General features: G+C 53.6%; 1 protein-coding gene across 1 annotated transcript in view; it reads left to right on the top strand.

The window, feature by feature from the left end:
- WASF2 (WASP family member 2) overlaps nucleotides 1-15,270 on the top strand; it is a 32,115-nt gene that overhangs the window by 6,882 nt on the left and 9,963 nt on the right. Inside the window, exons 2-5 of the mRNA XM_084300606.1 lie at nucleotides 8,987-9,140; nucleotides 13,048-13,182; nucleotides 13,705-13,858; nucleotides 14,978-15,095. Coding sequence (XP_084156732.1) covers nucleotides 9,011-9,140; nucleotides 13,048-13,182; nucleotides 13,705-13,858; nucleotides 14,978-15,095 — 537 coding nt within the window. The 5' untranslated portion in view covers nucleotides 8,987-9,010. The remainder of the gene's footprint in view (nucleotides 1-8,986; nucleotides 9,141-13,047; nucleotides 13,183-13,704; nucleotides 13,859-14,977; nucleotides 15,096-15,270) is intronic.

Below are 15,270 nucleotides of genomic sequence, written 5' to 3'. Positions count from 1 at the left end.
GCAACATGGAGCCGCCAGTTGGAAAAAAACTTGTTTTTTTTTTTTTTTTTTTTTTTATTATTATTTTGGCCGTCCCAAGGAGATTACGCAGGCGTCTGTCACCGCATCCAAACTGCAACTCGACCTCCCCTGTCAGACCAGGGGGCCTGGCGGAACCGCTGGGGCCTGCCTGGAAGGTTCTTCGGTGCCTCTGGCTGCGCCGGTGGAGAAAGTGAGCGCAGGGCTTGTCATTGTGCTGAGCGAAACCAGAAGGCTGCTGCTGCTCCCGGCTCCCCGCAGCTCTGCCTGCAAATCCCCAGCGGCAGCCCGGGATCACGCGCCGTGCCCGGGCGCGCACAAAGAGCAGCCCCCGCGTCTGCAGGCAGGTGAGGGAGGATTGGGGAGCCCCCAAAGTGGGGCAGGGCCCCTTCTCCTCGCCCTCGGGCACGGCCAGCCCAGGACAAGAGCAAAGAATGGCTCAGAAAAGCCACCAGGATGTGGGGGCTCCTGGTGCTTGGGGGCTTGCCGGGTCTGCCCCGTTTCAGGAGCGCCTCCGTTGCCCTTTCTCCGCTCCTGACAACCAAAAAGCCTATTAAGAGTCCTAATGTGGCACCATATATAACATTTTTTGCCTCCCACAATAGAAAACCCATGTGTTATTTTGACTTTATGGAGACACTGTTTATAAACCACTTTAATTTAGATGCTCAAGGCTGTCCTCTCTTTTTTTTTTTTTGGTGACAAATCCCAGCAGATAAAACACTTCTGGAAAATATCAGGGAGTCACTGTCTGCTTTTCTTTTTTTCCCCTCTCATGTCAAAGGTTAACTTAAAATATTAATGCTGCGAAGATTCATTTAAGATATTTAAAACTGTTCAGGCAAGAATACATGTACATATTGTAATTACTTCCTTTTTCTTACAATTAAAGTAATTGGATTATATTTAATGAGCTATTTACATTTAATAATTAAGAAAAGACTTATCTTTGCAGTATTCCCCAAGTGCAGCAGAAGGGTGGGGGCACTCGGAGCTGTGATATAATTATCTAGGCGTGAGTTGAAACCGAAAGAGCAGTTGGGCTGCACAGAAAACACTTGGAACGGGTTTGTTCCTTCTTTCATTAATCAAAATAGTTTAGCGCGTGTTAAAGGAGAGGGGGCTGAGCTTAGCTGCAAACGCCACGGAGTTGATCTGCTGCAGAGGAAGCTTAAAATACGTTCAGGCTTGGGGAATAAGTCGTTTAGGGAAAAAAAAAAAACACACAACCCACACCCTCTCTTTCTGTGCTAATTGCCCTCGAAGGCGAGTTTGCTGCTTTGCACCCGGCGCTTTGTGAGAGCCACCGGGCTCCAGCCTCTCCTCCCGCTGCCCAAGGAGGCTGGTGGGGAGGCGAGGAGGCAGCCGTGCTCACACGCTCTCCTCGTTAGCAGTAATTCAGCCCGGGAAGGAGCTCTGGGGCCGTGTTTGCTTTAGCAGCCGCGCACCATTTGCAGAAGGTGGCCTGGAGCCTACCTGCGCTACCTCAAAATGGAGCTGCTGGGAGCCCTGCTGGGGGCACCCACCCGCGGCCCTTCCAGCTCAGCGCGGTGCCAGCGCAGCCTCCGAGCCTCGGGAAACGGGATCTGAGTCTTACCAGTGCTCCTTCTGCCTGTGCCAGGACGGAAACAAAGCCGCTTCTGCCCCAGAAAGCTTCACGGCTTCGCGGCCTCGACCTTTAAGGACGTGGTTTTGGGGCCACCCCGTTTTAGCAGGTGCTCTTGTTGGGGACCTCCTGTGGCTGGCCACGAGCCTGCCCCCTGGCCATGCCTCTGCCCCACGCTCCTGGAATATCCGAGAGCCTACCGGGGCTTTCTGTGCCTCGGTAAACCACAGTTACCTGCTGTGGAGCTTTTGGTGTTGGTCTGCGTTGGCCCTGACCTTGCACCCCTGCCAAAATGAGGCGTGGGTTTCTGGGGAAGCATTCTGCTCCTTTTGCTCTCCTGTTTCCTAGGAGGCAACAAAGCCCGAGCTCCTCGAGCGCTGGAGGAGCGCTGTCTCTCTCCTGATGGATATCCTCCCAGCAAAGACCTTGAAACCTTTCTGTTTCCGAGCTTTAATTCCTGTTTAATCAATAGTTCCGTATTCTGGGAATCAAATCTCTGTGACAGCTCTCTTTAATTGAACTAAACTGCCTTTCTCTTGTCACAGCTCTTCCAGAGTTTTTATTTCAGCGCGTTTGTTCTGCCTGCATCCTCGCCAGGCGCTGATAGGAACACCAGGTGACCCTCTTTGTTTAACTTGTTTTTCAGCTAAATGAATGAAAACATTAATTAGGGCAATGGTGTGTTTTAGGAATAAAAAAAAAAAAAGGCTAGGTCAAACTGCTGGCGCCGTTTGCGCTCAGCAGAAGCTCGGAGGATCTGTTTGTTCCCCAGCAGAGGCACCCCCAGCCTTCCACCCCCGGCCTGGTTCCTGCCAGCAGCTTCGAGCTCGTCCCTCTCCAGGAGAACAGGCTGGCGTTTACTGCAGCAAGATCATCTTCGGGAAAGCTGATAACAAAAGTTTAAAAGGAAGAGCCAAATTTTCCCTCACACCTGTGCAATCCCCTCGAGGGCAGTAAATGATGATGATAATGCATGAGCCAGACAAAAAAAAATGCAGAAAATGGCTTGCCGAGCTTCTTTTGCATTTTTCAGAGCCAGAGGACTGGAAAAAAAAAAGAAAAAAAGGGTATTTTTGCTCCGGGAAGCGAGCAGGCTGGCTGCTTGATGTCTCAAGGACTGCACAATGCTTCCTGCTGCGCTGGGACAGCGCGGCAGAGGCGCTGCCCCTGCCCCACACGGTGGCCAACACACATTAGGGTCGTGTCGCCCTAATTCTGGACTTGGTGGTCACAGTGGGTTTGTAATACACAGAGGGGTGCTTGGGGGGGCTGCCCGTGCTCTCCTCTAGGAGACAGCCTGTTTTTTTGGGGGGAGATGCTGCTCCAGGAAAGCTTCGTGTGCTGGTGGGGCAGAGCTGAGCCCTCTCAGCACCCGGGAGGAGACGCGGGCGGCGCTTTTCCCCCCCGTGCACGGGGATTTACCCGTGCAGCTCCCCCGTGGCTGATGGGGAGAGCAGAGCCCCGTGAAAGGCAGCAGCCCCGCAGCTGCCCTGCGCTGCTGACTCCTGCTCAGCTGCTGGCAGGCTGGGCTCTTAATGACAGATGAGCCCGTGACGCGTTTTTGGGAATGAATACTTGTTACAGCTGGCGGGATTGGAGTAGTTTGTGGCATCGCATGGCAGTTTGCTCTATAATTTCCCTCCCTATTGCTCGGATGCAGCACTGATTGCTAGGTCTCTCTCCGAGTGTGTGACTGTAGCATTCCTGATTGCTGCATCCCACTTCTCTGTGGCTGCATTGTGCGCTCGGATATAGCCCTGAGCGCTCAGCAGAGCCTTCTGCTGAATATTTTTTTTTTTTTTTCCACTTCTCTGTGTGTGTGTGTGGCTGCTGCTTCCCTTTCTGCTAGTCTTTTGGGGTTACATAAAAGCCGGTCTCTTTCTGGCCATTACAGCTACATGGGGGAGTAGTTACTGCTGAGAGAAGCTTGAAATTTGAAGCAGAGTTGTCACAGACATTAGAAAGAACAGTCAGTCTGCGTTGGCAAGCTACTGAGTTAAGTCTCATTTCATACTGATGGGAATTTCAGATCTGATTATCTCCTTCCTCCCTCATTCCCAAACCTGCTGGTGTGTCTAATCCCCCGGCGGGTGCTCCTAAAGGCTGCTCAGCCCGAGGCTCGGGCTCCGAGGCTGTGGCCAGGCAGAGGATTTGGGGGTTGCCGCTCAGGGCGATTCGGTCACCCCGAGGTGCTCCAAAACCCGGCTGGGTTTTCCCTCCCCTTCCCCAAAACCGTGCCGTGTCCTCCCTGGGTGCTTTGTGCCGCAGCAGACACGGTGACAGATGACGGCACCGCCGGGGTGCAGATTTATTTGCAGATGGTCCCCGATCCGAGAGGTGGCGCGGCGCATCGAGCGGGGAATTACCCAGGTGACTCCCACTAACGCTGTGCTCCCCGCTCAAACACCGGCGAGAAAAACCTCGCCAGATCTCCCCGCCTGTTATTTACAGCCCTTTGTGCGCCTCGCACACCCCCGGCTCACCTTGCAGCACTGCCTGAGCTCCCTGCCTGCCCTACAAACCCCCCCCCAGACCCCCGGTGCTCCTCGCTGCCCCTCTCCAAACCACTCGTTAGGCAGCGTTTGCTGCGAGTTGCTGTTTGCTTTTGACAGAACCCGCGTAGGAAAGCAACTCCTCCATCCGAAAACGTCCCCGCGTTGCTTCTCAATGCTCGTAATCAAAGTCTGTCTCCTTTATTGTCGGGAACAATCGCCCAATTTCCCTGTGCCAGCCCTATTTATTAAAAATAGTCAATAAGGCGCAGCTTTGTGCGCGAGGGGTTTATAGACTGGCAGCCCTCGCTTGAAACGAACCAATTGTACTTGATTCTCATCCAGAGCTGGGATTCCTGTGTGATCTGCTCCAGCAGGGCTCACGCGGAGAGCAGTCAATGACTTGCTGATCAGGAATCTGGGAGCAGCAGGCTCGTCTTAAATTTACCTCGGGCTTTGCTCGAAGTGCTGGATTAGAGAAGGCAAAAATTGCACGCTGCGGGTTTTTTTTTTCCCCCTTTACTGGCCAGTGTTGCGCCACGCTTGTCCTCCAGCACCGCAAGAGCATTTACAGAAATAATTGCTGAACTCGGAACCCACTCAAAAATCGGTGAGTGAGGCATTCAGGTGAGAGCTCGTCGTGGAGGGAGCCGCGTGAAGGAGCCCCGCGCACAAATCCTGCTCTGCTGGAGAAACACGAGGGGTCCCAGCAGGCGGTGAGCCGGCCCAGGAGCTGCTGGGGAGGACGATGGATCCCGAAAACGAGGTGCCAGCCGTGGCTGGAAGAGCACGAGGTATCGCAGAGCAGCAGGCAAGGCTTTTGTCGTCCTCAGCAAACTTTCCGGGCCGGCGCGGAGCGGGCCGGGGCTGAGCAACGCCTGCGTAAGCGTTTTGGGAGAGGGGAAATTCTGAGGAATTCTGGCAATGCCCGGCTGGAGGTGGGGCGGCGTGCAGCTGCGGGGAGGCGAGGGAAGGGAAAAGAGCCACGGGGCGAAGCTGGGCTCTGCGGATGGTTTGGCTTTTAGTCACCGCCGTCCTACCACGGCGCGGAGCCTTGCTCCGTTCAAGCCGTGACTTGGAGGCTGCGGGAGCAGTGCTCGCCCCGAGCAGGTAGGGAGCTTCTGCTCCCAGTGGGGGTGAGCAAACCGTGAGTGAACCTCTAAAAGCCCCTTGCGGCTTGTTTCGAAGAAGGTGTGAAGCAGGGCGGGTAGGAGGACGAGCGTTTTGGACGTGGATCGATGCAGCAGCACTCGTGGATCTGGCGCACGAGCGGCACCAGCGCCTTTCCCAACAGCTCTCCCGACCAGCAGCCAGCAAGGATCGCTCAACTCTTCCCTCACACAGCTACGCTGGGTTTCAGTGTGCCTCTTTTTTTCCCCAAATTCCCCAGAAATCTGTTGCAGGCAGTTTCCCCTCTCCTCCCCCCAACAGCGGGGCTGCTCCGTGCCCGCCGAGCGCCTCCCTCGCCGTGTCTAATAAGCAGCGCCCGCGCCCCAGACTCCAGCGCCGAAACAAATCTAATCTCGGGCATTAATAAGCGAGTGGAAATGCTTATCTTTGCCCAAAAGATAAGGATTTTTTTTTTTTTGGGCCTCGCGATTCATTTAAATTGCTTCTGAATGGTAGGATTTAGTCCTAATATATGGGCTGCGGTGGTTACGTGACAGTGACTAATGCCTGATGACCACTCTGGCGAGCTGGGGTGGAAAACTGCTGTGCTGTTCTGCCCTGACTGCTGAAAGTAAAGCATCTCTGGATGGCCCTTGCTGGTAGCGTGCTGTCAATCACTTTCTTAATGACTCTTTTAAAGAATAAAAGCAAGAGCCTCCTGGAAAGCTTTTTTAGGCCTGGCCCTTCCTCGTTTCACTTCGTGTGGCCCTTCCCTGCCCCCAGCCGTGCCTCTTGTGCTGGCTTCGGTGTTTTGCTTCCTCCTTCTCCCTCCGTTCTCGTCTGTTGTCCCTTCTGCACTTTATTTTCGGCCCCTCCTGCTTTCAAAACACACTGCTCATTTTCCAATCCAGCCTATTAATCTCTGTCCCACCTACTCACGAGGCATGAAGGTTTTACAGGAGCCCATTAGCTGTTATCTCTGTACCTACCCGCCGAAGACTGATGGGGAAAAATGAGGTCTAACGGGGAAGTGCCGCCTTCTGGGGGCATTGACTGCTTTTTTTGTTCCTTGCTGCTGTTGGCACCAGGCTCCGTAGGTCCCAGATTTCCTACCTGCTTGCTGCAAAACCACCTGAAACCTCAAACCTCCTTGTCCTTTTCCGCAAGGAAGAGGAAATTTTGCTTTAAACCCCTCACTGCGGAGTCTGGCTGTTCGTCCATTACCCATCCCATCCTTCCTGTGCTGTGCAGGGTTCACATCTCCTCGTGCTGCCTCGCCAGCCCTCGTTTGGGGTTAGGAACAGCAGTGGGGCCGCGGAGCCGTCCCCGTCGGAGCCGTCCCCGTTGCCTTGGGAAGAGGCGGCGCCGTCGGAGCCATCACAAGGGCGAAACTCTGGATGCTGCAGAGTGTGGCAGGCTGTGCCGGGAGGGTGGGGGTGGCTGGCAGCACGAGCTAGGCTATAAAGGGAGGGTTTTTCTCAGCCCTTCTCGCTGCTGGCTGTCTTGCACCGGTGCAAATTCCTGCTGGAGTCGGGCAGTGCCCTCGCAAAAAAGCAGCCGGCACCGCTGCTCCTCGCGTTTGGTTGCAAAACAGGCTTAAGGGAAAGGCTTTGGGAGAGGAAAGGTGCAGACAACATACCCCGGCTGGTGTGGGGTTGTGGATCTGGGGGCATTTCTCCATTTTTCTGCCCTTTTTTACCCCGTAAGTGCAGCGATTTGTGCTACCTGCTCCCCTCCGACCTGCCATACCTAGCATCATCTGCGTAATTTTTCCCTTGCTCACTGCAAGCTCACATCTCTCCCCCTCACAGAGCCATTTTTTTTCCTCTTGCTGTTTTCCTCCCATCTGTCCTGTGCCGTGGAAGGTTTCCAGCCGGGCTCGGTGTCCACCCAGGCTCTGCAGCTCCCACCGCATGTGCTGCCCTGGCCAAGCCCCGAGGAGCACGGGGGAGAAGCTCGACGCAGGCAGCCTGCAAATGCTGCCTTGTTTATGAGAGCTGCTTGTTGGTGCAGACTGCAGTCTGGGGGGAGCTGGGAAACTTTGTCTGGCTTAAAGCGCTAAAGCTGGCAAAAGATTGTAGGGCTTGGGCTGTAATCAATAAAACCCGGGGTGTTTCGAAGCGAAGGTCAGAGTCCTTCCTTATTTCGCCCTGTTCTTTAAATATCCCGGCAGTTACCCAGGGCTGCTGCAGAAAATTTGGGCACGGCGAAGAGCGACGCAGACCTCGCTCCTCGGAGAATCTCTGCTGCTCTGGATTTGGAGGCAAAGCTCCCCTCTTCGGGGAGGTTTTGCAATTTCGGGGACCCTCTCCCGGCGCGGGGGCTGAGCGCACAAAACCCCCTCCCCTGCTCGGAGGCGTTGCGAAATGGCAACCTCCAGCTGTTTGTCTGGGAGATAGCTCTTGAACTCCTCTGCCTTAATGGGTCAAATTTAGCAATTCAAAATCTGGCTCGGGAGGTAATTAGGAGGGATAATGCCCACTTCTTCCTCTTAACACCCTGATAGAAAAGCATCCAGGAAGGACTCCTGGACCTCAAAGATAAGCTGCCAGCTGCCACGGAGACTATCAAAGGGTGGCTCAAAGTCAAGAGCAAACAGCTGATTTTTTATGGCGCTGGGTTTTTTTGCTGCTGGTGACAGGAAGCCATGTTCCCCGAGCTCTTCGCTTCCTGTTTTATTTTTACACCCAGCCCCGGCAGATCAGCATGCCTATCACATGGGAGCTGGCTGCTCCTCTCGGGCTGCTCCTCTGCTGACCTAGAAAAGCCATTCTTTCCCCTTCTAAATTAATCAGGAGGTCGGGCTGGCTTTGCTTTCGCCGGGTTTTGAAGCTTTGCTGCGCTCCTCGCTCTTGTTCCCCCAAATTTCCCCCCTCTGGTGGAGGCAGACGCTCCGGGAGATGTTTGCAGCTCCCCCATTTGGGCCTGGCAGCGGAGATTTGTCGGTTCGAGGCACGTAAAAGCACTTTCTGCAGCTTAACTTCCTGCCACTTGTGTTTCCTTGATTTTTAAGAAAGCCCTGGAAGCTCGGCCTGCCCGTGGCACAATCAATCCTGATTCCTCCGAGCGCGCTCTGGCCCTGCATCCTGATTACAGCTCCCTCAGCGCTCCGCTGCCCCGGCACGAAAACAATGGTCCAGTGTAAACCTCGGCCCTGGGGGATTTCCCGAGGGAAGAGGGGTGCAGCCTGCAGGATAAGGCACAGCCACCAGAAAGTTTCCTGGTCAGCTGCGAGCGCTTCCTGTTGTTCCAGGAGAGCCCTGGCCGCGCTGCTGCAGGAGGGAGGCACCGTGCCCACCTCGACGTGCTGCGAGAAGCCGTGTGGTTTTGTGTTTCGTTGTGTTTTTTTGTTTTGTTTTTAACCTCTCCCGTCTTCATCCTCTCGCTTTAAGCAAACCTGAGGCGCCGTGCATGAGCGCGGGAGGAAGGAGACTGCTCCGAGGCGGCGGATGGGTAGGAAGGGAACAACGGCTGCGGCGGTGCCAGCAGCACCTTGCGCGTGGGCGACGGCGTGTAGATCCCAGCGCTGCCTCTGTACCTGAGCTGGCGGGGCTCCGCTGTCACTGCAAGTCGTGGAACAGCAGGATCTTTATGTCTGAAGAACCAGTTTTATAAGGGTGGGGAGGAGGGGGGGAGAGGAGGCTTATAAATAAAGCCATTTGAGAGCAGGAAAAACGAACACCATGGCTCTGGTGTGCCTGGAATTTGCGGTTGAGTAATCCTTTCCTGTTTCTTTTTTGGGTTGTTTTTCATCTTTCAGAACAGTGCCTGAAGCAGGTCCACCATGCCGTTAGTAACGAGGAACATTGAGCCAAGGCACCTGTGCCGTCAGACGTTGCCTAGCGTTCGAAGCGAGCTGGAATGCATGACCAACATCACCCTGGCAAATGTCATTCGACAGCTGGGCAGCCTGAGTGAGTACCATGGCGAGCCTGCGCGTTGCCCTCAGGAGTCGCTAGTGCTCTTTATTTAGCTCCCTTTCTACTCTTGTGTTCCTATTTCTCCCCCATCTGCCTTCCCTGGGTAATGCTAAAATGTTTTCCTAAAGAAATCCGATGCTAATTTCATCTCCCTGGTCCCACTGCCTTCCCCATCGAAAAGAAAATGGGGAGGGGGGGTGGGGGGGCGTGTGTGTGTGTGCGTGCGTGCGTGTGTGAAGGGCTGCGGCGAAGCTGCAGATGGAAGGATGGAGCACAACTCAGGCTTGTAAAATGGGAGGCTCTCAGAGCAGCCAGGATCTTGTGCCGGAGAATGTGCCTGTAATTGCACGCGCTACTAAATGGAGCTTGACTGTGTTGAATCTGCAGCGTGTAAGTAGTCTTATTTTTAATGAAAGATAATTAAAGCGCCCATGCAGAAGGCGCCTGCTTGCCCCTGCTGGTTGTTACCTTGGAAGACCCAAAGTCCCCAGCCTGAGCGAAGCCCTGCCTCCGGAGCGTGGGGGGCTCGGGGCTGCTCGCTCAAATGGCGGCGCGGGCTGGAGCCGTGCCGAGCTCAGCTCTCCAGTGGGCTGACCGACAGCCTTGGAAAGGCCAGAGGGAAAACGTGGGCCTACGTGCCATAGGAGGAGAGAAGAGTTAATTGTGGTCTCTCTGGGATGACTCCTTTCCTCCGTCGAAGCGCTCGGGCTTCTGATGAGCCACCTTTGCCCTTGAAGCAAACCTTTGATAATCAAACGAATATATTGTTTGGCTGCGCGGCGGTGCCTGCGAGCGCTCCTGCTTGCTCTGCAAAGCGAGCCCCTTGGCTTTTGCAGCGGCGTGAACGTGGCGGGGGAGCTTTGGGCACGGCCTCTTGCCAGCAGGGAAAAACCAGGGCTGTTGGTAAAATCTGGGCCCGTGTTTGCTGCCAGTCAGTACCGCGTTCGCTCGGGCTGCAGACGTGTCGCTGCGCGGGCAGGGCCAGTCTCCCCACTCGTATCTGACTGACCCTTGCTCGTTTATTAGGTCTGGTAGCCAAGGTGGTTGTGGGGTGTGAGTTAAATCCATCTCGTGCATGTGAAATGAGGAGGAAGGAGGCAGGAAAGCCGTGCAAATCTCAGCTGCAGAGCAAGCTAATCCCAGTCCAGAGGCACGCGGGGGGTTAGTGTGGCAGAGCCCTGGCGAGATCCTCCAGATTTAGACCTCAGATATTCAGAGCTTCCCTGCTTCTGCCTCATCAGAGGCAGCAAAGCTCTGGAAGGCAAACTGCAGCCCGGTTCCTTTACCGGGGAGCTGCCCCGGGATGGTGCTGGAGCAATCTCAGGTACCTCGAGGGGAGCACCGGAGGGGGACCCTCGGGAGAGGTGGCTGCGGTGACACCGGCGTGCTTCTCCCTGACAGAGGGCACGAGGCCGGCGGGGAGGAACGAAGAGCACCACCTCCTACCCGCTTCCCTAGGGTCAGCAGTATTTGAAACGAAGCAATATTTAGACTAGCTGCTGTGGAGCGCTCGCCCCCAGATGACCAACCTCCTGCCCCCCTGCTTTCCCTCCCTCGCTTGGGAGGAAGAAATCTGCTCCTTCCTCGTACGGTGAGCATTACAGGAACGTAAAGCAGGTTCAGTAGGCTGTGACAGCCCTGTCAAGTGAATAATCAGCCAAGCCTAGTGCACCACAGTCTCTTTACAAAGATGCAAACATAAATCTTGTCAAACTTTCATATTCCAGTGAGTTTAGCCTTCGTTACTATCACAGCTGGTAGCACTTTGTATAAGTCGACTGTGCGTTTGTGTGTGGTTTTATAGAATCCACAAGCTAAAGATGGAAAGACCTATTAAATCATGCCGTCTGTCTTCCTGCCAGTGCATGACAGAGATAATTCTGATTGTAAGTTGCACTTTTGCAGTCGAAGTAACTAAACCAAAAAATGAATCCCTGCCTTGCCCCATCTAAAACTGCACGTGAAACACGGAACGGGAGATCCTGGCTGATGAGGCGGTGCCGCTGCGCTTACACAGGCAGGGCAATACACACCTCCCCTTCTTCTTCCAGGGTCAAAACCACCACAGGCGATGCTGTTTGTGTTATTTTGTGCTTGAAATGGGCTGCTCAGCCTTGCAAACCAAAGACCTTATTTTTTCCCTAATGCTTGCTGCAGCTCCTTGCGAAATTTGGAAACGATTTCTCAGTTCTCATTAAGGTCGAACCGAATTACGACTTTTCCCTTTCGAGCTGTTGCTGGGGGAGTGTCAAATGATCCTACGGTTAAACGCTCGCTTCCTCTGGTCAAACGGGAGAGCCTGGGCTTCGTGAAACCTGGCTACAGCAAGAGCTAGCTGGCCCTCAGGTCTCCAGAAATAAAATCCTCCCCCTGAGTTTGAGGCAGGCTGGCTGGGCTCGTTAATGGAGCATATGCGGAGACGGTGTTGTCTGGGAGAGGGGAAGGAGTTCAGCTGAAGTCAACTTCCAGCATTTGCTTCCTGCAGACACTTCGAGCTGGTGTTGCCACCTAGAAGGCTGGGGGAGGTTGATTTTTGTTTTTTTTTTTTTTAACCTGGCTTGTTCTCTGGGCTTGGCAGTGGAAGGAGAGCTGCATGGGACTGCGAACGAGTCGCTGATAAGGGGAGGAGAATGGACAGCTTCTGCTGGCGATGGTGTCCGCCAGGCAGTTGAAGGTGTCTGTAGAGCCTTTGGCGGGTGCCCTTGCTCGCCATGTGGAAGAGGCTCTTGCCTTTGTGATGTGACTTGGTGCAGACGTGCAGCTTTTCCAGAATTGCTGTGCAACTCGGGCTTCCAACTGGTTCTCCTTCCTTGAATGCCGGCGAGGATCGTTAGGAGTAACAGATTCCAGAGCAAACTGGCGGCCATCTGATGCTGCGCTTCAAAACCAGGCTGCTTATTGGGAGCAGCCTCGTACCCAGCAGCCGTGGCTGGAGATGTTTCCCATCAGTGGGAGCTCCACGGGCCGACGTCTGGTGCCAGTGCCGAGTCTGCTCGGCTCAGCCTTGTCCTCAGCACGCTTGGGGTTCCCGGTTTGAGGTTACGCCTGAGAGCAGAGCAGAAAGACAGCGCTCACTGCAGGCTCTGGGTTTGCTTTCAGTTTGCCTACCTGTGGTCAGCTCCTGTTTCTGTGTAGATTTTAAACTCCCGAGGACAGGGCACATCTTTTTGTTATGCTTCGAAGTGGTGCAGCGAGCTCCTGATCCAAGCCCCTGGGCGCTCGCGCCGTCCAAACGATGGATGATGTTTGTCATCGCGGCCCACTGGGCAATCCAAGCTGTTACAGAGAGAATATTCCCGTTTAAGAAGTTCCCCTTTGCTTTTGATTTAGAATAAACGTGAATGCATCATTTTTTCAGACACTGCCACCTGAAGGAACAAAAGGGTCAGTGCTTTCGTCTGTGGTTATAGCTCGGGCTGTAGGATCAAGGACTTGGTCTGCTCTCTAGTTGCAGAGCACTTTGAGCTTGTAAATACGTGCCAGTTACCCTGGAGGCAGGCCTGCTGGAGACTGGGAGCCTTTGAGATTCTCCAGAGCAATAAAAACCTAACTGTGTTTTCTTGTCTAATAAACAGAACAGCAGAGGATCTTAAAGGACCGGCAGACCCATCCAGATTCAGACCAGGATAATGTTCTCAGCCCCTCTTTTTTTCATCACTTTAATACTGACTTGACTGTGTGTTTCCATTGTTCCTTTATGGCCTAAAGATCCCTTAGAAACGCCAGGTTTTGGTGGAACTGAGCATTGTCTTCCTGGGTATTAAACTTAACGCTGACAAACTTGAAAAGAAAGTACGGTTCTTTCTTCTTCCTTCCTTCCTTCCTTCTTCGGGAGAACAAATCGGGAGGTTGCATGTGGGCTGTGGCTCGTGGGGGTAACGTGGACGCTTTAATATTGCAGGTAAATTTGCAGAAGACATATTTGGAGAGTTGTTTACTCAAGCCAACACTTTTGCCTCTCGGGTGAGCGTTCTAGTCGAGAGAGTTGACCGCTTGCAAGTCAAAGTCACTCAGCTGGATCCCAAAGAGGAAGAAGGTAATGGAGTGGAGCAGAGTCCTTGCAGACCAAGCGTGGTAAAGATCCTCGGTGAATCAGCACGCTTGGTTCGTGACCCTACAATAAGCCCGGTGCTGTGATTGGTGTTGGAATGGCTTCTCTTGGGCTAAGAGGGGCTGTTTGCTCCCCTCCCAGAAAGCACCGTGCTGCTCGTGCGGGCAGCCTTTCTGGCTGAGTCGAGACGTGGTTGTTAGCAAGTCTCCACGTGGAAACTCGCTCCTCAGCAGCTTGATAGCCACGCACTTCTTGGGGCTTGGGTGCAGGGGTTTGCAATCACATCTGTAGAGATATGGCTCTTGAGAGTTCCCGCAGCAGATCTTGGCACGGCATGATCTGAGATTTGCTGGATTTCCCGAGAGATCTGTGGGAAAAGGAACCTGACCTTAAGAAGTGCTAAGCACGCCAAGAACTCCAACTGAAATCAGATGTTTGCTACTTGATCTCCAGTGTCATTGGCCTGGGTCAAGCTGTTCTTCACTTGCTCTCTCCTCTCTCTTACAGTCTCTCTGCAAGGCATCAACACCAGGAAGGCCTTCAAAAGCTCCACTACTCAGGACCAGAAGCTCTTCGACAGAGATTCTCTCCCAGTTCCTGTCCTTGAAACCTATGGGACCTGCAATACTCCTCCACCTCTCAACATTCTCTCCCCATACAGGTAACGCCGCAACGCCTCCTTTGGCCGTGGTGCCGTTACAGAGTACCTCTTCCTGCCAATTTGCTGAGGAGGTCATCTCCCATCCCGTGCTTTATTGCACTAACAGTCTTCAGTGGGAAATACTGTTGCCAAACTGAGGTCCACCAGGAAATCTCCATCCTTGGGATTACCTGAAACTTTGCTTTTGAGGCTGTACAAATGAGCATAGCTCGAAAATTATACGTTTGGTTACCCGCTGTCACTTTTGTGACTGCCTTGGGGCAAGGCTTGGCTGGCACTGCATAAACATGCTAGGTGTTGTGCAGATGATGCATTTTTCCTGTGCTTCGCTGTAGCCCTGTGGCTCCTTTCCAGAAAGCCGCAGTGCAAACTGCAGAGCGTACATCTGTATGTGGCTCTCACCCAGGTGGGTGCAGCAGACTCCTGTAGGTCTGGAGATACGTCCTGTGGCCTTCAGTGCCTGGCCTGAGACATCTGGTGTGACCTACGCGGGCTGTGCAGCCAGTTCTTAGCAGTCCTGCCGTGCCATTTCATCTCGTACGAAGTAGAAGTAAGGGGGTCAGAACGCAGAGACTTAGCCCACATCCATAAATATCTTTTGAACAGGTAAAAAGTAATTACAGATAGCTGGAGGCAGCTGTCTTCTGCCAGACGCGGCTGCACTGCAAAGTAGGAGAGTGTGTGTGTGCGTGCACGCGCGCTCATGAGTTTCAAGGACGCTGCCGGTCTGATTTAGGGTTCCTGGGCTGGGAAGAGCTTTTTTTCACACCAAAAATACAAGACAAACAAGTGGGAGTTGGAGTGAGAGACCTGCTGCTCTCCTGGCGGTTGTTCAGAGCGGCTGAGTTCTGCAGGTGCCGAAATCCAGAGTAATGGAGAGTTGGTGTGAGGGCGAAAGCGATGGCAAGTAGGAGAGCTGGGACGAGCGGTGGCTGCTGTGGGGCGGGGGGGCTGCTGCTTGTTTTGAAAAGGAGAACGGAGGCGAGAGCGGAGTGTTTGACCTTCTCACTGCAGATTTTTAAACTATTATCTGGGGTTGTGACTTGTGTTTTCTTTGGGCTTCAAACAAACGCGTGACTTGGCCCTTCTTTGTGTGTGTTTTTCCCTTCCCTCTTCTAGGGACGATGGCAAAGAGGCACTTAAATTCTACACGGATCCTTCGTATTTCTTTGACCTTTGGAAAGAGAAAATGCTGCAGGACACCAAGGATATTATGAAAGAAAAGCGGAAACACAGGGTGAGGAAATGGGAGATCTCTGCCAACAGAAGCATGTCAGGGTGGGAAAGGAGGTGGGAAGTGTTAATGAACCATGGACTCCAAAGTTGCTATCCAAAATTCAGGTTTGCTCTCTTAAGCTCTTCAGGGATCAATTCAGAGAAGTTTTTATCTGGTTTACTTTCATCCCTGTTAA

The sequence above is a fragment of the Netta rufina genome, assembly GCF_964035555.1.
Source record: "Netta rufina genome assembly, chromosome: 23".
Taxonomy (NCBI): Eukaryota; Metazoa; Chordata; class Aves; order Anseriformes; family Anatidae; genus Netta; species Netta rufina.
The sequence above is the reverse complement of the archived record's forward strand: the minus strand, read 5'-3'. Positions and strand labels throughout refer to the sequence as shown.